Here is a 25849-nt window from a genome sequence, read left to right as displayed (position 1 = left end):
TAAAAAATAAAATTCTGATAATGAACCGTGGCACGAAAAGTGTAAGTAAAGATTCTGTGCAATTTGTATCCGACGTTTACTTCCCTAATTAATGTCTTATCCTGTCCGTTACGCATAACTCCCCTAGCTTGTGTGTATGGTGTACCTTGTTTTCAGTACCGGTGTCAAGTTAGCCCCCCACTTTTGGAATTTTCAAAATATTTTTGTTGCAATCGTTTATTGTTAGTTACATTTTCACGTTTGTTGGTTGATCCTTATTGAATTATTCAAATATGTAAAATAAAGGTTCAATATTGTACATGTTTCTACCCTCACTCATATTCTTAGTTTGAGGTCATTTGGGGTGCATTATTGTATGTACCTACCTATCCTTAATTATTTATGTAATACATCTAACATAAATCCCAAAGTTCGTGCTATTAATTTATTTATTACCTATCCCTCTTGTTCTGGGTCATCAACAGTCATGCGCCCAACTACAGAGTGACCCGCATAATGCTTTTTAGAGGCACCCCTGCAGAAGGTGAATAGTTGTTCTATACCTACTACTTGACATTTACCTTACGAATTAGGAAACTACGGGAAAACCTAATTCGGAGTAGTCGGAAGAATGCTCGAAACTGATCTAAGAACCCCCCCCCCCCCACGATAGCTACAATTCATTCCTGGTGGAATAAAAGAAACTAATAGTGGTGCAGAGAAAGACCAAGAAGAAGTGGCAGACAGTCAAACTCCATCAGATAAAGCTGCATATAACAGGACCATAAATAAAAGACACTCCAAAATTACCTCGGAGCCAACTCTACTTGGAAATCAGTAAATCTACAAAGACGCCGATCATGTCAGTACACCGTTAAAGATTCAGTCAAGAGGCCACCAAGATCAATGGAAAACACGGAGCTGTTTGTAGTATACGTGTTTTGGAGCAAAAAATCCGATACAACTGAGTACCGAACGATCCTCGAGATCTACGCACATACATCATTTTTACTTGATTCTGTCCCACCAGATCAGCATAGCTTGTAAAACAAATTTTTGAATCGGCATGGGCTTTCCTTTTATTCGAGGTGCATATACAGGGTGACAATTTGAATACTTACCACCCCCCATATCTTAGTAAATAAACGAGATATTTAAAAAAATCAAAATCCGTTTCGGTAATTCGGAGGGGGAATCACAATGACATAGTTGGCGACGCACACCCCCTGCGCCCCAGCCACCCCAACTTTTCAATCTTAAATAGTGACCCCCCATGTGTGATACGTCGTTGGAAAGCTCTGAAAAAATGCTTTCCAACCATACCAAATAGCATTACATTTAGGTTAGTAATTATCATGCAAATCAAAAAATAAACTAATATGATACATTTGAAATCTGTCGTATTTAAAACGCAACCGGCGAACATTAGGCGAACTTCTTAAGACAGAGAATAATTCAAGAATGTCGAAATATTGCAAAACCAACATAGGAAAGGTTCGACAAGAGTTTTAGAATAGATTATAACTGGCGATCAAAAATGAGTTGCTGTCGAGTCGGCTTTGGAAGTTCAAGTTAAATACGATTTTCCATGTTTATTTTTTGATTTGCACGATAATTACTAACCTAAATGTAATGCTATTTGGTATGGTTGGAAAGCAGCTTTCCAACGACGTATCACACATGGGGGGTCACTATTTAAGATTTAAAAGTTGGGGTGGCTGGGGCGCAGGGGGTTGGAGGGGGTGCGTCACCAACTATGTCATTGTGATTCCCCCTCCGAATTACCGAAACGGATTTTGATTTTTTTAAATATCTCGTTTATTTACTAAGATATGGGGGGGTGGTAAGTTTTCAAATTGTCACCCTGTATACAAAATTTTATGTTTTTAGATTTTCTAAATTTCAAATTAAAAAGTTCGATGTGGTTAAGTTAAAATGTTAATGTTGCATCGACATGGACGCCAAATTTTTGAATAATTAAATAACGATCAAACAACAAAGAGAAATGTCGGGGGACAATTTCACGTCCAAAACTTGCAAAATTTATTCTGAAGATGCTATCAACCAACAAAACGGTAAAGAATACCCAACAAGCGATTAAAAACTAACAAAAATAAAACTGGGCAACTGGGGGGGGGGGGGTAACTATACGCCCAAATTTTAGAATTTTGAATCATTCAATAACGATCAACCAACAAACGTGAAAATGTAACTAACAAACAACAAACCCAAAAAACGATTGCAATAAACATGAAGATTCAAAAAGTGGGGGGCTAACTATAGGCCCAAATTTTTGAATTTTGAATAAGTAAATATGGTTTTTTTGGAGACAAGTGCACTGACTAACAATTAATAGGACATTGTCTAAATTAAACCATAATAAAATCTAATAGGGTGAAGATCAGACAAGGGTGCAAAAAGTAAAAAAGCACGACAGAATCAAATTTGATAGGAATCAGCGAACACTAAAAGTCACCAACAATATACCGTTTTATTCACTATATTTTGACCACTCTCTAACTTATTTTCTATCAGGTTCTGAAAAAATAAGTTTAATACAAAAGTTGTTTGACCTAAGCACAATTATTCAAGTTTGGTAGTATTATTTGTACAGGGTCTCGCAGAAGGGGCCTACAGCCCAAAATTCTAAATGGGACACCCTGTATTTTATTCGATTTTTAAATTCTACATTAAATTTTAACAAATCTATAGAAAATAGACCCAAAATATTTTTTGGCGTTGAGATAAATGCAGAGAAATTTGAAAACGTTTCCCTTTATGTAAAAAATAGCATGAATTGTGCTTAAGTATCCCAAGCAACTTTTGTAATAAACTGAATTTATGCAAAATATAGGAAAAGGGTTCGAGGGGAGAACAAAATATTGTTAATAACTCGGTACCACACAACTGGCGCCCTTGAAGTGGGAATTTTGTAGTAGCTTCCACAAATATATAGAAATAAAGTTAAGCAGCTTGCAGCAAGTTGTCTTCATATTATAATAATGAAAACGCAAAAAAAGATCTTTGCACTTTTCCAGTTTTTCTAGTATATCTGGAAAACTATGGGTTTTTCAAGACGACCATTCTATACAAAATTGAAAACGCGCATTAACTGAAAATAAGTTGCACCGTACACCGAAAAAAAAACATCACTCCAAACTATGCACCAAGTCATTTCTTCTTGGTTTTGTACAATTTTCACTCCATAAAGGCTCGTGTTCTATACCGGGTGGTGCCTAGCGCGACGCAGCAGATGCAGTATTTTTTTCTCTAAAAAAACCTATTTAGACTTTTGCTCTAAAATAATTTGGGGAGCTAGTAATTGACTATAAAGAAATTACCATTGCAATCCCTATGTTGCGTCGCGCTGGGAACCACCCTGTATAGTCGCAATCGAAAATGTCATGGAAATGTGTTGCTACCTTCCCAAAAAATTCATGAATTTAAGTCCCACCACTTTGCCCTTTTCATCGTTAAACGGTAAAAATGATTACACTTCAGAAATGAGGAAAAAATTGACCTTAAAACAATCATTTTTCGTCAACAGAACTAAAAATCCCTTTTGGCTCGGCAAATCAGGTCTAGGTTGATTTCTTTAACCGCTTTAACATATATAAAAGTGTCTGCCATTTTGTTCCAATATGGCGGCATTGGCTGATTCACGAACTTGACCGAAATATTTATTAGTTACACCCTTAAAGTTTGGTAGGTAGATAGAAATCTGCGTAAAAACCAACTTTAAGTACACGTACAACTACAATTGCTTATTTCTGTGAATGTGATTGGTCAACGGACCTAAATTTGCTACGTAAATCCATATACAAAGAATGAAAAGTTTACGAGGGAACCTCTAGTAACTAAACAAGTAAAATAATATAACTAAATATTCCATGTTAATGACGTTGTTTATGTTCTTTAGAATAAAATGTTTTTTTTATTATACCTGAATCACAATCTCCGTTTTAAACACTCAAATGCGTGCGAAAAAAGGCCTTTAAAACACACGTGCTTTAAAGTTGCTAAGTAACGATACTTCAAGTATGACTTTTGAAACTGTCATCTGGATGAAATAAAAAATCCTCTTAGGTCGCTTTCTGTAAATGCAGAACATTTCTTTGGCTTTTGTACCTATCCTTTGGTTGAAGCTTTCACAAACGCGCGTAATTTAGGGTATGCTTCCAAATCTGTTCCACTTTTTAATCGCAGCATTGCTTTAAAGTTTTGAATGAATGCACCAAAATATAGAAGATTTAAATACCTTTGACATTTCCTTCATATATGCCAGCATTATGGATGCATTTAAGACTGTATTCGTAAGTAACTTCCTATTCATCCATGGAAACAACTTTTCATATTCTTTATAATAGGCTTTACTGGAGTTGGATTTTACACCTACCAACGTTTGTTTAGATATTACAACAATCGATTTAATGGATCTTTTTCAACGGAAATCGTTTAATTCACAAAGACGATGATTTTTATAAGCAAACGTCAAGTCACATTTCCATGGCAATCGTGAAATTACGAACACCCAGCCCACTAAATTAGACATGTATATTTGAGTATAACGTCAATATGACTTCATTGTATTTCCTATTTTTAACTTATACTGCAGGTATAATAAAAAATACTATAAGATACACGTGTATAATTGGTCTTTAAAGCACTTGCAACGTTAAAGGCACTCCGCTTTGCGTCGTGCCCTTAAACTCGTTGCGCGTGCTTTAAAGACTTGATTATACACTTGTATTTTAATATACTAGTTTTTTATCAAAATGAATATACTATATAAAACAAAGTTATTAGATCTTTTATTCCTGCTCGGTTCCTCATTGAAAATTTATGTTGTGACCCTTTATTCAAAAAAGTTCCCGCTACTGATCTAAAGTGTCATATAGGGAGCACCACGCACTGGAGGAGTTTTCCGCGCAGGTATTTGAGCGTAGTCTTTGCCTTAATTTTCAGTACGTATATTCAATTATTTTCTTCGTAACAGCATCGAAGCACATGTCGATTAAAATGCTGAAAGTGTAAGCTAGAACGCATAGGAGGTGCCCTCTTCTGAGTATATCGATCTTTGGCGATTTCATTCATATTTTTGAAATTCCGAAGTGATAGTTTGGACGGGATTCGCTTGTGCTTTTTTACGTGAGTATCTCCATTTGGACTTTACCTGCTTATCGTGTACTTTCTTAACGTTTCGGTTGTAATTTTCATTGACAATCCTTGCTTCATTTACGAGTAGCCCTCTTCTTACCTTTCATTTCCTTTAGGGTTCACATTTTACGTTACGTACCAGTTCTTCGACGTACACGTTTTGTGTTAGAGAACCGTCCAAGTTTTCGTTAAGTAGTTTTCAACTCAGAACCCTGAGTTAAATTCACCCTTATCTGCAAGTGCCGACGCCTTAGACTTACCTCAACATCTGCCGAGAACGAGTGACCATTGTCAGAAATAGGGCACCGGATACGAAAAATCGATAAATAATCATCTGGGACAACTTCCACAAACCTTTAGCTTCTTAATTGCTAACTATTTAGTCCCTTCAGTGTTATATGCGATTATATTTAATTACTTTGTGAACTTGGTCGAGTTTAAAAGGCAAATGCTGTTGGAGTTCACTACTTCCTTCTGAAGTACTGTACTAATAAACTATCTCACTCGATACAGAAGCAGATTACAAGTAGAGCGAGCCCCTTCAGGCATTAGTCAACTAAATATATATCGAGCCCTGTGGCTTGGGAGATTCTTTGATTGTTGTATGTGTTACGGACTGGATGCGAGCTTTGAGCACACGTCCTAATTTATTCAGGGCAAGCGTTGTTCTTATATTTGTACTTGTACTGGGCATTATCGGTCCGGATTTTTAACCGAAATAGTAGAGAATAGTTGTGAGGTTCAGTAATCAGTTTAATCGATTATTATTTATTAAATCGGGATTGGGAATTTTATTGTGAAGCTTAACGTAAAGTTTTTAAATAAGAGAATCTTTTGGGTATTAAAGAAGAGTTTAGGAAAACCCATAGATATCTTTTTGAAAATCAAGACCCTCCATACTGTAAATGCAACGAGCCTTTGTCCGTTATCCACTTCCTCTCACAGTGTCTACTGCAATTGGAAATCCGACGCAAATATCATATTGGAATGGACCTTAAAAAAGACCTCCCATTACCGAAAAGTATTAAAAACGTACTAAACTTTCTAAGAGATACAAACTTGTACAATTTTATATAATAGTCTAATAAGTGAAATATTATTAGAAATACGTGCATTGTAAGCAAAGGTACTTGTAGACGTGCCAATGGTCACTAGTAATCGAGGCACACAAATTAAATTTTTAAAAAAATTTTTCGTGTATTGACTTGAGTCACACTGATGAATAATATACGAATTCTGTTAATTAATTTCACTGTTATTTCCCTTGTAACTTCCCAGTTTTGTACAGGGAAAGTCAAGCATTCAAAGAAGCTGGATGGCGTTTAACTAATGGTAAGTTGTAAAAAGAAGTACCGAAGATTATATACCCTAGGCGAATCAACCGTTGTGGAAGATCGCAAGCCTGTAAATTATTCCACCCCGAGCAAGCCCGCCAGCCTAATCCTACTGTTATAGGCTACTATTTTCTTATTTCTTAGGGACGCAATATTGGAATTTTACGAAATGAGATAGAAGACAAAAAAGAAAAAAAATGCCGTGCCACACTTTTGCAAGAAAGATTTCAAAATCAAATTTTACATTCACTGCTCACCAAAATATCCACAATCTAGATCTTGCGAATCAACATGGCTATGATAGCGATGAGTTTCTTGTTTGTCCTGTATCTCATTCCGTAAAAATCCAATGTTCTGTTATGGAAATTCAGATAACAGATTCAGATTCGCCGAAAAAATTGCCCAGTTCTGCCCGTTTAAGCTAGGGAAAATGAAAACCAAAGTTGACATTTTCAGTTTTTTGGCGACAAAATTTTTTCAAAAATTTCAAAAGTCACAAAAAGGGGCGACTTTGCCCCCAATCTCGCACCTTTAGGGCGATTCCAATGATTCCAAAGCCACGAATTTGAGCCACGCTATACAGCGCAGCAAGGACTACAACTATAAAAATTATATGAGAGCTACATAAATGTATAATTGGAGATATAGCAAAACTTCAGAGAAGATTAAATAATACTGATCAGCACGCATTTTTGAACGCATTTTTGAACGCATTTCCGAACGCAAAGAATCCCTCAAATAACAATAGACTGGGGCAACATATTATAAATATCACACAGTAATATCATTGTGTACCGAATATTCCAGAGATCCTGATCAAGGCGCCATGAAAGATTTGTCATAGGCGAACGCTATCTTTTCGAGAAATATGACGTGTTTGTTTCAGAACATTCTAGAATACTCGGGAGCGTATGAGAACTGTTGGGGAAGAGGCGTTTGCTATATAAGAATTCTGTTTCAGTCAGTTCTAAAATCGTTGAGAAGTGAGCGTTAAGCTCGTGTTTGTAAGAAATGAATCCATTTCATGACTGTTATAAATGTATTGTTAATTATGTGTAAATAAATAAATCACGTAGTTAAATTTACGTTACAACTGTATGCTAATAATGGTAATCAATAAACACATTTTGTTCGTAATACCATAGAAACACATGAGCTTTTGTTGAAAATGTCCCAGTTGATTATACGACGATTTACTAAAGTGGATGTAAATGCTATGACATTGGGCGTTGCTCTAGGCTGCCAAAAGAGCATATCGCGTTCGGTTAACTAAAACAATATTTGGATTTTGACTACCGTAGGCGATGTAAACAGAAGTGTAATGTACTGTAAGGGTTGAATTACGTTACTGGAGTATCACCGTCGAGTTTCAAATACAAAGACAGTTTTCTTAATATAATTTCAATTAACGTGACTGATAAAATGCGTTTGAAGCAAATGGAATTGTAAATGTCTGGATAATTGCGAGCTTGTCTTTCGTTCATCGGCCATTAGTTCGACATATACGTTATGACATTACTACGTAAATTCGGTTTTAATTTTGATTTAAAACGACGAAAACGTGAATTAATTTTTGAGTAGCGACCGACTTTAATCTGCAGTTCTACTTTAAATATTTGAAGTGCTACTCAATTCCGTTATATTTAAACTTTTGGATGTGCGAATAAATGGAGCGCTCACATATTTGGGTTAACAGCAAAGCAAACATTAGTTTTTATCGCCTTATAATTGTGAAAGCCGCTTAATTAATTTAGTATTGTGAAATGAAAAAAAAAACAGCACTCTAGAGTGCTTTATTGAGTTAGAGAAGAAAAAAAGGGTAAATCATGGCGAAGGCGTAATATCGCTCAAACTGCTTTACGACTCTGCGGTTAAATATTGTCACTTAAATGGTGTGCTAGAATTACACCGAATAATGTCTTTAACATTCCTAAAACATCGCAACTTCTCCTACCGCAACTATGTTATTCTGACAAAATTACAACTGCTAGAGTCAGATATAAAGTTAGACAGTGCTACCCCTCAGCGTTGTTCATGGTTTGCCAGAGGGTAATGTCTCTGTGGTAACCAGACTGAATATAATATATTTTTATTTCGTCCGTTTATGTCGCTATACAATGTAGTCGCTCAATTTTTTATGGCATTCTTCATAACTTGCTTCGTTTAAAATTGACTTAAAATTGAGCTACCCCAAAGTTTCAAAGTTAATTCACTCGGATCGATTGGTATCTCTTTTAGAGAGGGTTGTTTGCCTTTGTATTCATCGACGAGTTTAATACTGTACTATCACAACGATCGATGGCCACCATTGCATTTATTTTTTCTTATAGCCACCGTCTTAAAGGAAAACAAAAGAATTACAAACTCATATTACAATGAGGAAGATGTTTAAGTAAATCTACAGTGTACAATGTACGTGTCCAATCCAATTGTTTGCGTCTGGCGTTGTCTAGGCGTACATAAAATCCGGAACATGATTTATAATATGAAGAAGCAGATTTCGAAAAGAACACAACCAGTTGTCCTACTTACTACAGGAAAAGGACATAATTTAGCCCTCGAATATAATTAGTTTTTTTTTGTTGGTCGACTTGGATGGACGTAACTACAGAAATAGTAGTCGTAAGTTAAGTGTTTCTTTGGTCTTAATTCGGGCTGTTCTTTATACCTACCATTGCAGTGGCTATATATACATTTATGTAAACGTAATGAGTTTTCAGTTTCCTTAATTCATTGAAGCATAACACTGAAAAATAATAGATAACTTTAAATATACAGGGTGTTTCATAAATGCCTGAAGGAAATTCTATGGCGTCTTCTAGAGTTCAAATTAAGAAAAAAAGTCCTTCTAAAGATTAAAACGCTTCCTAAGTGAGGTACAGCTCTTATTGAAAGGAGGTGGCTGCTCACAACATTTTTGGTAATATCTCAGATGCAACCTCTTTTAGGGGCTGTACCTCACTCAGGTAGCGTTTTCAGACACTACTTTACAGAGACTCTTTTTTCTTATTTGGGGCTTTAAAACACGCCCTAGAATTTCTGACATTTATGAAATATCCTGCATAATATGAAAGTTTCGCAAACAGATGCGCTGTTATTAAAACTCTTATTGAGCTTTATTGATCGTAGTTTTGATCATGTTTTTTTTTTGCTCGCGGTTTGTATTTTAACCATTATCGACAATATTATTAGATATTAAATATTATGGTGAAAAAGTGAGGACCCGAATAATCCGTATTAAAATTCTCCTAGAACCGTTGAAATCGAAAAAGTTTGTAACGTTATTTTCCTGCTGATTGATATTCTTGATTTACATTCCGCTTAAATTGCTATTTTACTTGTGCCTTATTTAAATTCTTACGCCATCTAGATATTTACTTTGACATCCACTAGTTGTAAGTTAGTTTTGTAGTTGAGTTCTTTACAATTGTTCTTTGTTTCGCTGACGGAGGTCGAGGTTGTTTTACTCCGAAGAATTAATTATTAATTGATTGACAATAACAAAAATTTATTCCGAAACAAATGAAAGAACTTTAAAAAAAATTCCTGCAAGAAAAAAAAGCAAAACTTGTTTGGACATAATACCCCGCACGACCGCGGTTAACAATTAAAGTAAAAAAGAATCTTAGAATTATTTACAGTTTAAATAATCTGGTCGTAAGTTTGCGATATTCAGGCGCACTTAAGTCATATAACAACACTCGCTGGCAGCTTCAGAAAACTGTTTCTTTATTCAACTTAAACTCAAACTGGCTTGATAAATAAGATGAAAAAAATTTTCAGTGTCTGTTCGGACGGTAAAAATTTTTAACTTTCACTAAGCAGACAACTGCTTTATTTACTTAATTACAACTAACAATAGAGTATTTATTTGAGGGTGATCAAACCAGAGCATCGGGTTTTTTTAGGGTTTCAGATTAGGGGAGATAAAGAACCAACATTCTGCAAGGTAAGAGTAAAAAACAAGCAAGTGGAAAGGAATGTGCACCTTTAGTTATTACTTCAATTTCCAGGTTTTCTCCTGGCACCGCCACCAGACTTCCTTGGAATTAGTTTTAGCATAGAACTAATGCGCATACCAAGTTTTATCGAATTCGTCTATGTATCTTCTGAGTTATAAGTTTTCATCCACACAGACGGACGCCAAATGCATATATTATAACATTATGCGAAACGTTTGGTGTAGGTACTATAAGTTTAAACTTTAGTTTAGGTGACAGACTGCGCGAATTTTGATTGGATAATAAATAAATACAATTTTTGGGACTATCACTTCTTTGAATTTGCATTACAATCAACTGACCGTGTATAAGTATTAAACATACAATATTTACTTTACTGAACTTTATGTATGGTTGCAGTTACCATTGCTCACAAGCTCGAGAGATGTTTATCATGAAACGTCTGCAAACTTATCTGAGTGACATCTCTAAATACGTACAAAAAAAACCAAAACTTTACTGCTGAAAACACAATTCACAAAAGTAAACGGGGAGAATGAGTAAACGGAACTTTATTCATTACGCCTCGAGATTTGCATACCTACAGAAGAAGGTAGTACGCAAACAAAGAAAAAGAAAAATAAAGGAAGCCCTTGTATTTATATACGCGATATTTCACCTGCGATAAGTTTAAAAAGTGGATCTGTATTAGTAGGTACGCGTCCTTGGGGAAACGTTTTGTTAAATTTCCAGTTTAGAATTTAAGGAAGTTGCTAAAGTGCCCTAGCGCCCAGATGTACAATTCGCCAACCTAAAATTGCCCATGCCTATACGTTTATTATTTTGTTTTAACTTTCTCAAATGTCACGGGCCTTTAACAAATTGAACATAAGTGGCCAGCCGCAATAACGATTGTTGAACTTTCACCACGTTTTCATGGGAGAATTGAATTAATCAATTTCCTTCTATAAATAAAGCCACACAACGAGTGGCCTTAACCTTCACGCAGTTTGATCTTAAAATCGCGTTATGAAAATAGTTTCAATTAACTTCAATGTACCCCGCGGACATATTAGGCTGCGGGCTCAAGAAAATTCGAAGACTATCGTAAAGTAAAAATCACTCACCAAAAGTATGAAGAAGATGGCATTCATTTTTTTCTTACTTGGTCACTGAATTCAAAACCACACTTGCGGACGAAGAATAATGACGATGTAACGGAGTTTCCTAATTAAATCCATCTGTGGCATCTGTAACAAAGGCACGATCAAAATATCATGAATAATTAAGCGAAGTCGTGGAGAAGGGGCATATTTCGCATTTAGACATATTGGTCACTTCCACATATAACATTCATAATCGGCAGCAATAATTGGGATGCAAAATGTTAAGTAAAAACAAAAGGGCCCATTTTCTTTCTCTTCTAAAGTGTATGTAACTTTTTTTTAAAATAGTGTTGGGGCCGTGGTAGTTTTGAAACAATACATAGACTAGGCTGAGAAAAATTATCCAATTTTGATGATAAATAGTAGATTATTTGTGAAGGAGGAGTATTACTTTTCATAGTGAGCTATGAAAGTAACTTCGCCTCCAAATAAAATATGTTATTTTTTCTGCCAACTGCCGCAAATGTACCCTTATTTTAATGATAGGCGTTTATGGGATATTGATAACGTTAAATTAAGACCACGTTTCCGCGAAAAATTAACATCGGCTTTATTGACAGCGGTTTCTACCGACTGTTTACGCGAAGTGGTGTTATCAAGAAGGGATCAACAGCTAACATTACTACCAATAGTAAATAAGAAAACTATAATATTTTGATATTTGAAGAAAAAATATAATTACAAATTCTGATGTGTTGTGACTGCTCCATTGAATACGCTTAGCGGATTTATATTTGCAAATAGTTAGTGCAAGATATGTAAAGATTATGACTCGGCATTATTCTTAATACACATTTTTTAGGGCATTACCATCCGTCAGCGTTCCCTCATGTTTGTCTCATATTTCCTCATAGTTTTCTCCTAATTTCTCCTAATTTTCTCTTCTGGATTATTTTTTCGTTATCATCTACGTCAACAGCGGATGGGAAATAATTATCTAAGTCGAATTTGACTATCACACCTTGGAAAATTGCACCGCCATCTTAGTTAAAATCACTCACGGGATTATACGTACATTATCAATATTGTTCCCATCTAACTGCAAGTATTGACGAAACATTTTAGGGATTGTTGCTTCGATATTTCTGATTTTACTACCGCTGCTTGTGCCGTTACGAAGAATACACCTTCTGAGATCTGATTTTCTCTGCGTTACTTTCTAATCACTACGAAGCTTCATTCATGTTAGTTTGATTACATTTATCGTTCAGATTAACGTTATACGGATTTCAAAACTGATATCTGCGATTTTTATTTACGCTCTCCCAGAATTTATTCGTGTCTATCTTCATTTTGAATTAATTGAATTAAATTGCTGTTGTATAGAAGTGTTGCTTTCTTAGGAGTTTTCTTGAAGTTAACGACACGTTCATGCTTTTACACAATAATGTGTACGGACGATTCGTTGTCGAGTAAAAACTTTGCTTTATTTAGTTAACGACTTCACGTAAATTGAATTATTGATTCTTGTTGAGTATTAACTACGGTTTTAGTATTCGATTTACACTGATGTCAGAAGTTAGACATTGATAACGCAATATTTTCCTTGTTTGTTTGTGTTTTTTTTTCTGTTACAGATAAGGCAGAAGAGCACCCTTCTGAGATCAAAAGGCCGTTACAACCAGTGTTTAAAGGAAATCTTTTTATTTTCGACGAATCCTTTATACAGGGTGGCCATTTGAAAACGAAACAGAGCCTATTTTGGGAACCTCAAAACATTTACGAAAAAATCCTTGGACCCGTCAATTTTTGATTCACGGGGGAACCATTTTTTTGCTAGTTTCTACCTAGCAGGGGTGACGACCGTCCCCAAAATTTTAAATCGAATGGGGGGTTAAGTGAAACCTTATTTTGAAGGTATATTGTTATGTGGATTATAACCCTTAAGTTTTAAATCGCTACTAATTTGCCTAGCCGATACAGGGGCTAATAAAAGTTACAAAAATGTGTCAACATTTTCTTATGAAAAAAAATTCTTGTAAGTGAATTAGTTAAATAACAAAAATTAATACAACAATAAATACAAAAAATGTTGTTCTCCTACATTCTGAACCGTACTTTTTGTTGTTTTTTTTCTTTTTAATGCCTGTAGGTGGCTATGCCAAATGATCAACACTTTCTGTTTAATGTATGTTTTTCTGATGAGTGCTCCTTTTTGCTAAACGGTACTGTGAATCGTCACAACTGTCACTATTGGGTTGATTCAAATCCCAGACTATTTCGTGAGGTGCATACACAACGCCCCGAAAAATTTAATGTTTGGGCTGGCATTTTTGGTAACCATATCGTAGGCCCCTTCTTTTTACCTGGCAATCTAACAGGAGAGATGTACCTGGAGTTATTAGAAAATACGATTCATCCAGCATTAGTGGAGATACTAGAAAATAACAACGAGTACTTGGAAAATCGTCTAGTATTTCAGCAAGATGGTGCGCCACCCCACTATGCTGCAAGGGTTCGTCAATATTTGGACCAAACGTTTCCAGGACAATGGATTGGAAGAAGAAGAGCTATTGAATGGCCTCCACGTTCCCCGGACTTAGTCCGTTAGATTTTTTGTATGGGGACATTTAAAAACTAAAATTTGTGCTAGTCAGCCAACATCGCTAGAGAACTTGCGACAAAGAATAATTGATGAATGTCGTCAAATCACCCCAGAAGTTTTGCAAAATGTACGGGAAAGGTTTGACCAAAACTTGTATTATTGTATGGAAGTCGAAGGCCAACATTTTCAACATTTACTTGATTGATTTTAGCTTTGAGCACTTAAAATAAAACTGATTTAAATCTTAAGAGTTATAATCTACATAAAAATACCTTCAAAATAAGGTATCACTCGACCCCCTATTCGATTTAAAATTTTGGGGGCACTTGTCACCCCCGCTAAGGCTTTGCCCTCAGCGGGGCGAAACTAGCAAAAAAATGGTTCCCCCTTGGATCAAAAATTGACGGGTCCGAGGATTTTTTGTAAATGTTTTGAGGTCCTCAAAATAGGCTCTGTTTCGTTTTCAAATGGCCACCCTGTATATAGTTTGATTACACACGGGTTTTGGAAACAATCGAATTGTAATTACTACACGTCCGATAGTCATTTTACAATTAAAGCTACGTTTTCTGCGGAACTCTGTTTTCATTTGGATAATTTTCCTGACAACGAGTTTATCCCGTTTATGCTAAGATTTGAGTTAAATTTAAAGCATTGACATTTCAGATCTAGAAATTACAATGTCCTGTTTGTAATATTTTGAGATCATTGATTAAGTCACCCTCGATGACAACAATTATTGTTTATGCTCTACCAAGGCAATTGTTTTATTTCTACCGCTTATCAAGACCAGAACAAGGATCTATTAGTCTGCCTTGTTCCTCCTTTCGGTAAGTATTCTTTCTCCTCTTGTTACGTTCACGAGTACGTTTTCAATATTCTGGGCGATTTGAATTGTACATGTTAAAATATAAAAGAATCGCCGATATAGGCGGAATCGCTTCTGGAGGTTAAATTATAGATTAAAAACCGTATTGCATGAAAAGAACACAAAAAAAGCTATAACTTGACCCACGAATTTTCAATTTGGATTCTACAGTTCAACATCTATAACAGTATATAAGAATCTATAGAAGATCGCTTCTGCACGTTAAAAGTTAAAGGTAAAAAATATTGCAATGAAAAAAAACACAGGACAGGAACTTTTGCTCCACGATATATCCATCAACCCAGATGGCGCTTATCCGGTTTACTACTCTCCTTTTGTTCGTTTTGGCTAGTATACAAGAACCCCATTATTTACCCCGACCCACCCTCTACTTTGCCTGAGCTTACCGTGTGCTTATCTCGTGGTAATTTGTTACGTTTGCTCAAAGCGAACGTAACATGGTCAGCAAGGCGGCGATACCCAGCACGTGAAATCCGAGCCAATCATTGAACAATTTCAAGGACGATAAAGGTACCAATCTAATACAAAAGTTCTAAAACAAATACGTTATAAATAATTACAAAAGTTATAGTAAAAATATGTGCTGTTAATGAAGTTCAAATCTCAAGGTAATTTCTTTTCATTTAGCAATGATTAAAGGAATTGGATTGATAATAATTTGCACGTAGTTTTTTTTATAATTCATGAAACTAGCCGTTGGGGCGTCGTTTACGTACAGACTTAATTAAAGTATTAGTTTCACGCAATCATGCGTTGCACGTTATTGTTATTAATTAAAGCTTAGCCCTTGCACCCGGCTAGCGTCAATTATCTGTAATTGAAGTTAAATTTTTGCATTAACCGAGCAGCTAACGTAAATAATATTGAAAAAGAAGTGAGTATACATAGCTCACCATATCCGGCCTAAAATGACATACATTTGGCCCAAAGCTTGTTTGACCAAGAAAAGGTTTGGAACACGATCTCAGGAACTCAGGTGTATTGCCATCTCGATAATTTTTGAACGTTATTATGGCTTCATTTATTAAACTTTAAAAACTTCATGCAAACAATTTGCACCGACTAAACGCAAATCACGCGTTAACTTGTTCAGGATGTAACGAAAGTTACTCAAGAATACTACACGAAACTTAGCACTTATTCAATCGTTAACTATTGTTAACTAAATTATACCTGTAAAAGCACAACTAGATGTTCTAAGCAAAGGGTGTAGAAGGTAAATTGAAGTATCTTAAACATACATCAAGTGCCTACCCGATTCTCCTCTAATTAAACTCCAAGATAAACACAGCAAGATGGGTTGGAAAATGGATGGCCGTCTTGCCTATAAGAAAATGACTGAAAACTTTTTGATTAATTGTGCTCGTATAGTTTAAATAAGGAATTAGCGATGCGCGACACGTGAATGACGTAACCCAGTTTAAAACGGGCGCGACGCGCTATAAACGTCGGCGGCAGGAATATGTTTCTCTAGTAAGAAGAGATCGTTACAAACACCCCAAGAGATTTGGTTTGTATTCGTAGCAGATACCAGGTGTCAGTGGTGTCGTCCGATAACAAGACAAATCTGCGACACCCGCATCAGCGGTCTCTTCCATGATCCATTGCGGCTCGAACTGAGGTCCCAAGGCGGTAGTTACACTTGCTAGACTCTGTTCTATGGAAATCGGTTTATTCGGTTTGTTTGATTGCTTTACGTGACTTAGATACGCAAGATCCTTACCTGTTATAATTACCAAATGTCCGAAACGTCTTCCCAAACCCTTTTCTTTGCCGAGACGCGTTAGTTTATGAATTCTACGTAAGTTTTCCGAGTAGATGCATGAACTCGTTCTAAAACCTTTCGCAGAGACAGACTAAAGTTTGAAACGTGTTGTAAATTTTTAATATTTGCGAGCTTACTTCGGAGACGTGTTGTGTTTTTACCGTAATCCTTAACGTAATTCGTTATCATTTGCATCTTTTACAGCGAGTAATAGAGGGAAGGATGTATACGAAATTTAAAAAAAAAGCTTTTTATTTTGTATTTTGTTCCGAAGGTACCCAAGACATGTCTGGGAAGTTTTCACCTTTACATTTCAACGTTACTTATCTAATAAGTCCTGTATAACGTTCGCATATTTTGTTTTAAACTGAATATTCATCTAGTGTATATTTGTAATATTATATACAGGCTGTTTCACGCAAACCGTTACCTAAAAGTACTCCCATTGAAATCTGAAAATTTGCAAACCACCATAGCTTTTCATGATCTATCGAAAGAAAATGTCATCATGATCGTGCAACTTTCTTATTTTAAATAGAACACCGAGTAGAACACCCTATATTTTATTGCATTTTCGAAATCTACATGAAAATCTACGTCGTATGATACCACATTTCCCTAACCTATCATCAACGGTTTTCAAGTTATTTAAGATTTCTAAATTTTTGACGTTTGGCTGCTTTTTTAGCGCCCTCTACCTATAACTGACGTGATGCTACATGCTTTGAACCTTAAAAACTTGATTTTGTTTGAAACCTGCTTTATTTTTTGCCATAAATTTTGTGCAATAAATTCCACATCGATCAATCATTACATTCCCTATACCTATCTTTAATGTTTTTCGCTTTATTTAAGATTTTCTAAAATTGTGCCCGTTATATGCATAATTTTCATATTAGGCCTTGAAATAAACGGAAGTTTAAATACTTTTAGGTAATGGTTTGCGGGAAATAGCCTGTGTATTTTTATCCAATGATTAGGTTTTCGACAGTTTTTAGTACTAGGTGCACTTTGTTTTATTATTCAATTAGTGAGCAAAAACATAGTTTAAACTAGTAACCATTGCTCGTAATATATCGTGTCCAACAATTATGTCAGTTGTTAATGAAAATTGCCTGAGTTGCTTTCATAATTGGCTATGAAACATGCTTCATTTGGAATCACTCTGCATTTACGAACATTTAGTTGTTTTATTATTGGTTAATGAAATTAATAATTCTTGTAACCGTTTCCTGATTCCTGTATTTTTATTCCCGGACCTCTTTGTTATGATCTTGCCTTAAGAGCAAAGCAGCCATAATGGCACATTTTGGTCTGATACCGTTCTAGCAGGATGGAGCAACGTCACATAACAGCGGATTGCTATTGAATTATTTGAGGGAAAGGTTTGGTGAACATTGTAGAGTCGCCAGTGGTTACCAGAAAAATCACCTGATTTGATTGCTCGGGGCATCAGCTGCACGAGAAATTTTGGTGTAGTCTGTTTACACTGCCTTTTTTTGAGCCCCGAAGAAAAAATTGTCTTCGACCCTCGCCTGTAGAATCCATAATTTCAAACAGTTCCAAGATTGGGCTACTAGTTCAAAAGTTACAGCCCATTAATTCTAGTCTATAACTTTTGATTGAGAAGTCTGATCGAAAAAGTACGAATTGTTTTGGATTCTACGCACCAAAATTAATAAGAAAAAGTGGTTTCCCGAGAAATTTTGGTGTAGTCGATTTTTGGTAAAAAAGGAAGGTTATACACTGCCTTTTTTTGAGCCCCGAAAAAAAAATTGTCTCAGATCGACCCGGGAAAAAATTTTTCTTATAGAATGTGGCCTGTAGAATCCATAATTTCAAACAGTTCCAAGATTGGGCTACTAGTTCAAAAGTTACAGCCCTTTGAATTTTTTTTCGAATTTGGTTTCTAGTCTATAACTTTTGATTGAGAAGTCTGATCGAAAAAGTACGAATTGTTTTGGATTCTACGCACCAAAAATAATAAGAAAAAGTGTTTTCCCGAGAAATTTTGGTGTAGTCGATTTTTGGTAAAAAAGGAAGGTTATACACTGCCTTTTTTTAAAGCTCGAGAAAAAAATTGTCTCAGATCGACCCGGAAAAAAAAATTTCTTATAGAATGTGGCCTGTAGAATCCATAATTTCAAACAGTTCCAAGATTGGGCTACTAGTTCAGATGTTACAGCCCTTTGAATTGGTTTCTACTGCATGTATTTACATACCTACATACAATACAGGTACATTAGACATAGAAAATGGAAAAGTGTCAGATAGGAACAACCATAACTATCTGACACGCCGTTTGTGATATCAATTGATTAAATGCTAGTGTTCACCTTAAATTGATTAACGAATTACCATTGCACACATTTATCATCAAAAGATTTTTAAAAATAATTGTTTTTACAGCATTTTAGAGTAGGTACATTCACGCTCCTGCGTTCACAACTGTCAACAACTACAGTGCAAGTGCTTTACCACGTCTAAGAAAACTTAATTCGCTATCTTGGCACAATGCCCTCTGGAACGCAATATCTATACCATTATGCATAATGATGTGATGTGTTGGCGCATTTTTACAAAATTTCTATGCAAACCACATATTATTAGTTATAAAACGTAGAAATGTGGCTTACCCAAATAAAAAAGACTATTTCTGCATTTTCTATAGGTAATAACTTGACGAAATTGCAGGACACATATAGATCACAGTCTAAACATTCCATAGAAATTATTGTTGATTTGAAAAACTGACGCTTAAAGAATCAATGGAAGAAGAGTGCATTTTATAGTAGAATGGAAGATTTAAATTGTACTATTTCGGATACTATTTGGCATATTTAATTAATCAAAATGCCTTTTACAACGAGTTCCACCAGAAGAGACAAGTGTAACTATAGGTCTTTCCTTCAATTTCTTAGAAAGGAGTAATTTCGTAGATTTTTAGAGGTGCATTGTTATAGGAAGAGAGTCTACAGGGTGGCCGAAGTATAAACTTGGTAATTTCAAACTTTAATTAAATTTAGATTTGTAGGGAAGTTCGGAGTTTTCAATTAAATTTTAGCGATCGTTTTCTCTGCATTTTGTTAAAGAATGCATAAATACAAAAGTAAAGTGATCCAAAGGAAATAACTGTAGATTCAGAAATGCACTACAGACATGCATGTTTGACGTGTGAAAACGTTGAGCATAAAATCGAAATTGCTATTACAATTACCTAAATGTACGTACATCGCTTTTGAGCGCAGCGTTGATATTGTTAAACAAAATTAATTTCCTTTGATATCCTAGTAACATAAGGGGTACAAGATTTATCGTAGAAAAAAAAAACAAATGTGCCATGTCACATACTCAAATTTAACAAGCTATGAGTGCAAGTTTAAGAATGTGCTTTTCTCAAATAGTCGCTATTCACAGCCGAGCAATTTTCAAGGACCACCTAACCAACCGAGATTTTTAAAATCGATCATCCTCTGGAAAATTAAGCTTTTATAGGTCATATAATATTAATTTATCCATCAAAATTGTTATTCGCTATTATACACGTGCATTTTTTCTTAAAGGAATCAGTGCACTGAAAATTGTCCTATGTGCACCTATTTTAATGAAAAATATTATTGTATATATAAGTCAATCTCTTATTTAACGGATGGGGTATTTTAAAGTGACCCTTACAGCGAGTTGAATAAACCCCTTTAAAAAATGTATCTATACGTCAAAAATTACCAGTATGAACCTTTGACCTAATTACTAATTTGTTTTCTATAACAACACGACAAAATTTCAACCGCTTGTTGCGATATTTTTCCAATAAGCCCGCCGGACATCGTTTCAGCATATAATAAAGTTTAGCTTCCTTTTTAATTAATTCTTAATTAGAATTTGTGTTTACTTACTACAGCAATAAAACAGTTGACTATCGATTCGGGTCCCTTTAATTAAAATAGCCAAATACTTTTCATTAAAGTGGGGTAATCGAATGGTAAATTGTATTTATTAGACATTTCGATCGACATCGGTACCTGGCTATTAATAATTTTCCGTTGGGTCCTCCGCACTATTTTATATTTCTTTAATCCTCCCGCAAAGTGACAAGTGTCACCTCGATTTTGAAAAGCCGTCATTTTACCATTAGGTTGACTCGTATAAGTAGTTATCAGATGAATGTCACGTTTTATCACGCAGTGGTAAATTGGGACGGTACGAAATTTTATTGTAAGTATTTCTAACATGATGGTTTATAAAGTGACTGTAAAACTATATAGTTGCTTCGTATTATGCTGGAACTGCCTATAATTATGAAAACATTTTCTCTAAGTATAACCTTTATCGCATTCTCTATTCAATAAGAAATCCCCCTGTCGATTGAAGCTGTCTTTATAGGTAGAAAATGTCTTTCCATTCCAATTATTTATTATATCACATCTTATTCGATCAGCGCCTGCCTAATTCTTTATCAGACACTGCGGTTACTAACGGCTCATGGGCAATATTTCATGCAGTAAAGATTTATTAAAAATGGTCATTAGACCAGAGGAATTATAACGATTTTGCCCGAAAGTTCTAAATTTTTGCAAACAGTTCGTATCGAAATGCGATTTTCGGCGCAGAAAAATCCGAAGAAAAATGGTGTACAATACTGGTTGAGCCATTTTTTGAAAATTGCGTGAGGGGTACAAAAAAACCATTATTTGCAAAATTATAAACATACGCTATACGAAAAGGTGGAGAAATCGCTTGTTACTCGGAGTTTTCGCGGTCGTCCAGTCCATGTCCCCACCGAATTGTCAGGGGTGGTGCTATGGGAGTACCGTGCCGTGAAAAATTAACCGTGCCGAGAAATTGTTCGGAAATCGTTACTCGGGGCAACTGTGGCTATCACTTTGAAGCAATTCCCACAGAAAATTTTCGTACACCAACGAAGGATTCAAACCTATGAAGGTCAATGCAACATCGAATTAGGTGTAAAAAAACAATCAAATGTAATTTGGTTTTGTTTGTGGTAGTTGGTATTTTAGGGGTACCGTAAAATTTCTTTGGATTTTCATTTCATCTTACCAAATTATTCAATCAACTTTCAAAAAAGAAGAAATTATTCCAAAAATGTAATTTAAAGCGTAAAGAATTTTAATTAGAAAGCAAAAATTTATTTTTTCTGTTTGTTTTAATACTACTTAACTAGGGGAATTGATTTTAAACCAGTTGATAATTGTTAATGTTTTAGGAAAATAGTATCTAAGTATTTGGACAAATCCATGCAGAATAATTAACAGTAAAATTGTAACAGTGGTTATGAAATGCAGCTGTTGCCATAAATCTCACAAATTTGTTGTGTATGATAGTTATTAACCCCAAATTTTAACTATTTGAAGAAAGGTTGTGAATTTTTTATATATGTGGTAAACCAAAAGCTACTAAATACCGTTCAACCATTTAATCAATTTCATTGTCAACCGGATTGAAAACTGACCGGCCGCGTAAAGAAGGGTTAAGTGACCTCAGCCTTTCAGGTAAAATACAATGATAATTTAATATTTTTTGGAACCGTGGTGAAGTTATTGAACCGATTAAGCGATATGTACTGTCAAGCTTACCCCAATTTTGAATACTCTAAATGTTCAAAAACCCTACAGCCACTTACATCATATCTACTTCATATTTAGCATAGATCTAAAAAGATAAGTATAAATGTATAAAGACGTGGGTAGGTATTCCATTTAAAATAACGAAATGAGGTAAGTCAACTTTCAGTATCATTAGAAAATATCTGGGATGAAACAATACCATGAAACTAATTCATTCAGAAAGATTTTCTTAACCTACGAAGATGGTTTTAATCTCAGATTCTACCAAACTTAGAAAATCTTCAAAACGAACCCGGTACCAACACTGAACATCATTTTGGAAGTGTATAGGGTGGGTTTGTACAACCGCTTCGTCTATTTTGCATCATATTTAAAAGTAAAAGCAAAAATAGAAAGACTCTATACCCTTTCAGACTCCCCCCCCCCCTCGTGGTTTTGGACGAGAATGCAACACGGGGGGGGGGTCTAAGGGTATGGAATTTCCCATTCGTCTACTCATATAAAATATACTTTTCGTATACCGGGGTCTATTCCATACCCCACCGACCCGAGTCCATGAGACCGTTCCTATACGTATATAAATATACTCCTGGTATACCGGGTGTAACTTATAAATTAAGATGGACTGCTAATGCTGAATTAACAAATGACGCCTACATGGGGGCCGCCATGGTGTGCACTCACTTGGCGCGAAATTCAAATCAGCTAATAAACAAGCACTAACCCAACATTAACCTCACGTTTTCTAAATAAATTACTGTGACACATGTCATTTTCCAAGGCTGCAATAGTCTCAAAACTTCAGCACTAGGAAAATTCCCCTAGAAAATAACTAAAATGTGCACGTCATGGCGGCGCCCATGGTAGAGCCATTTCTACCTCTATGCAACTATTTGATCAGCAGTCGATCTTAATTTATAAGTTCGTGACCGGGTGGTACACCCCTCAGATTAACAAAATCTGAGGTACACCCTCAGTGCCATGTTCGATGGTGTCTCACCGAAAACTGTACTAAGGGTGGTGAGGCAGACGATTTTGAAGGAGAAAGCAACCCTGGGCAATTTCTCCCCCCCCCCCTCCCCCCCTCCCGCGAACCATGAGACTGTTCGTATATATTCATGTAAATCTACCACGCGTCTTGCCGAAAACTGTGTCGAGAGTTTTGTGGGAGAATGAATCATTGGGGGGTCTGGAGGTATGAAATGCCCCCCCCCATTGAGGGGTATTCTATACCCCCCAGACTCCCGGTCCTACAAAAATTCCCCCAGTAAGGAAAAATTCGATTACTGTTTCCCTACAATCCAATCGAATAGTGTAATAAATACAGTGCGTTCGATATACGAGGGTCACCTCAATAAATCTTTTATTTGGCGAGATACGAAAAATTTATAGTTATGTATGGGTTATATGGGGCATTATGGTCTACCCATTGAAATTTCCGGTATCACTTCCGGTTTATCCGGAAATCGATGCAATTTTTATATTTTAAATGCAATGCCTATTTTTTTAAGATATTTGAAAAGAATAATCAATTTTCTGTACGACAACATATGCATGGGTGATATACAAAACATGATGCGAAGAATCGCATACGATTTTCAGTAGTTTTTTTTACTTTCCGACTACATACAAAGTATGTATAAAGGAAAGTATTATAATCGTGATAAATTTTCGATATGCCAATATTGCGTTATCTGGACGTTTTGAAGCACACAGACTCCAAAAAAGTGGTTTTTACCTTGACGTCTGTGTGGGTGTGGGAGAGGGTGAGGGTGTGTGTGTGACCACGATAACTAAAAAACCCCTGAACAGATTTGGACGAAATTTGGGGTGAATATGGGGAACCGAAAACGTCCTATTTTGGTTTTGATGCGTAACCATCTTCATGGTTGTTGAGGGTGTCAAAAGTTTAAAAGATCCATAACGGCTTGAAAATTTTTTTTTTTAACTTACACTGGCCAAAATGGTTTAAAAAAAACTCATGCATTACAGTTTTTTTGTGAGTTCCTTTGGTTTTGAAAAGTTTTGAATTGAAAACTTAAACTATTTATTTTATTTTTCTAATTTGCATTTTCGTTTAAAAGTAAGCATCAAAGTGAAAAGTGTTAATGACAAAAAAGGGTCTTGATGAGATCTACAAAAAAACTTCTACACTTTTTGCGTCGGATTCAAAATAAAGGCGCTAGAGGGCATTTCCTAAATGAGGCGTTGAAAGCCAAAGTGGTACAAGTCCCAAAATTGCAGTTTTGAGATAACACCGACCTCTATATGTTATTGGGGAAAAGTACCATGTGACAAAATTTAAAAATTCTCACTTTTAAATTAGACCTGTAGATTGCGCTAGTGAGATCTGCATAATAACGTTTTATTCAAATCGTTCAAAGGCAAAGTGGTACAAATGTGACTTATACCACTTTGCCATTAAATGGAATTGCAGATATATTATTAGTGCATTTTTCTTGTAATGGTGAAATGTGTTTTGTCGACATTAAAAATGAGTTGTAGTGATACTGAAAGTGAGCCACTTCCTTCTAGTGAAAGTGAGTACGAACCAGAGGATTACTCATCATCAGAGCCATCAGATTCAGGTAAGTAGGCGTGGTTACAAATTCAATGGTTGCACTTCAAGAAATCTGAGCCGTACAAAATTTTTTATAAAGAAACGCTCAATGAAGACTATCCTTTCAATGCTATTAGTTTACTGCCAAACCGAAGAGGTGCTCCTAAAATGTTCAAGGCCATCGAGCTTTCGTCTCTGTATCAGGGCCCACTTGAAATTAATGATAAAAAGAAGAAAAATATGGAAGAACTTTTTCAATTTATTCCTCCGATTCATCAAAATTACCTACTTCAAGGATGTAATTGGAAATTGTGACGTTGAAGATCCTTGAAGAATTGGAAGAAGAAGATGATGACAGTTAGTTTCCCCATTGTTTTGGAATATACTCGTGTTTTTATTTTTCATATAAATTATGTTTTATTTCCTCTTTTGGTAATAAATTTTTAAAAACGTTTTCAATTTTATTGTGTCTCATTGCAACGTTTTTTAAAGGTATAATAACTTTTTGTTCTTATTATTAGAGAGCAAAAAATCTATTATTGTGGTATACCCAAACATATATTAAAAAGTATTGAAAGTCATAGTGGTCTAAGTCACAAAAAAGGTCAAAAAGGTAACAAAATTTTAAAAATCAGGATTCAGGATTTTTTAATTGACGTGCAACTTTAGGTTAATTTATCTAAAAACAAAGTTTTTGGACTTAGACCATGCTGGCTCTCAAAGCCTCAAATGTTATACTATGACCAAAGATAATAATTGCAATGACTATTAAAAGTAGTCGGAAAGTCAAGTCAGGAGTTTACCTGATAACTAGTTTCTTTTCGAAAATTGGAGAAATTTGTGATTCAGTATTTAGAAAATTTATGAAATCTAGCATCCCGCGTGCCATATCGCACAGAAAATACCTACGGTAACTAGTTCAAGTTTC

The 25849-nt window shown here is 35.4% G+C and overlaps 2 protein-coding genes across 5 annotated transcripts in view; one reads left to right on the top strand and one right to left on the bottom strand.

The window, feature by feature from the left end:
- LOC116171740 (protein madd-4) overlaps positions 1-11660 on the bottom strand; it is a 140041-nt gene extending 128381 nt beyond the window's left edge. For all 4 annotated transcript variants that reach the window (XM_031488724.1, XM_031488732.1, XM_031488739.1 and 1 more), the window contains exon 1: positions 11539-11660. In XM_031488724.1, coding sequence (XP_031344584.1) covers positions 11539-11565 — 27 coding nt within the window. In that variant the 5' untranslated portion in view covers positions 11566-11660. The remainder of the gene's footprint in view (positions 1-11538) is intronic.
- A 12914-nt stretch (positions 11661-24574) lies between these two features.
- Positions 24575-25638, top strand: LOC116159852. The gene is made up of 2 exons (XM_031472935.1): positions 24575-24949; positions 25022-25638. The coding sequence occupies exons 1-2, from the start codon at positions 24826-24828 to the stop codon at positions 25234-25236; spliced, it is 339 nt and encodes a 112-aa protein (XP_031328795.1). The 5' UTR covers positions 24575-24825; the 3' UTR covers positions 25237-25638.
- Positions 25639-25849: the final 211 nt, after the last annotated feature.

Source organism: Photinus pyralis, unplaced genomic scaffold (assembly GCF_008802855.1).
Source record: "Photinus pyralis isolate 1611_PpyrPB1 unplaced genomic scaffold, Ppyr1.3 Ppyr1.4_LG1, whole genome shotgun sequence".
Lineage (NCBI taxonomy): Eukaryota > Metazoa > Arthropoda > Insecta > Coleoptera > Lampyridae > Photinus > Photinus pyralis.
Note: the sequence above shows the minus strand (reverse complement) of the source record. Positions and strands in the feature narration are given on the sequence as shown.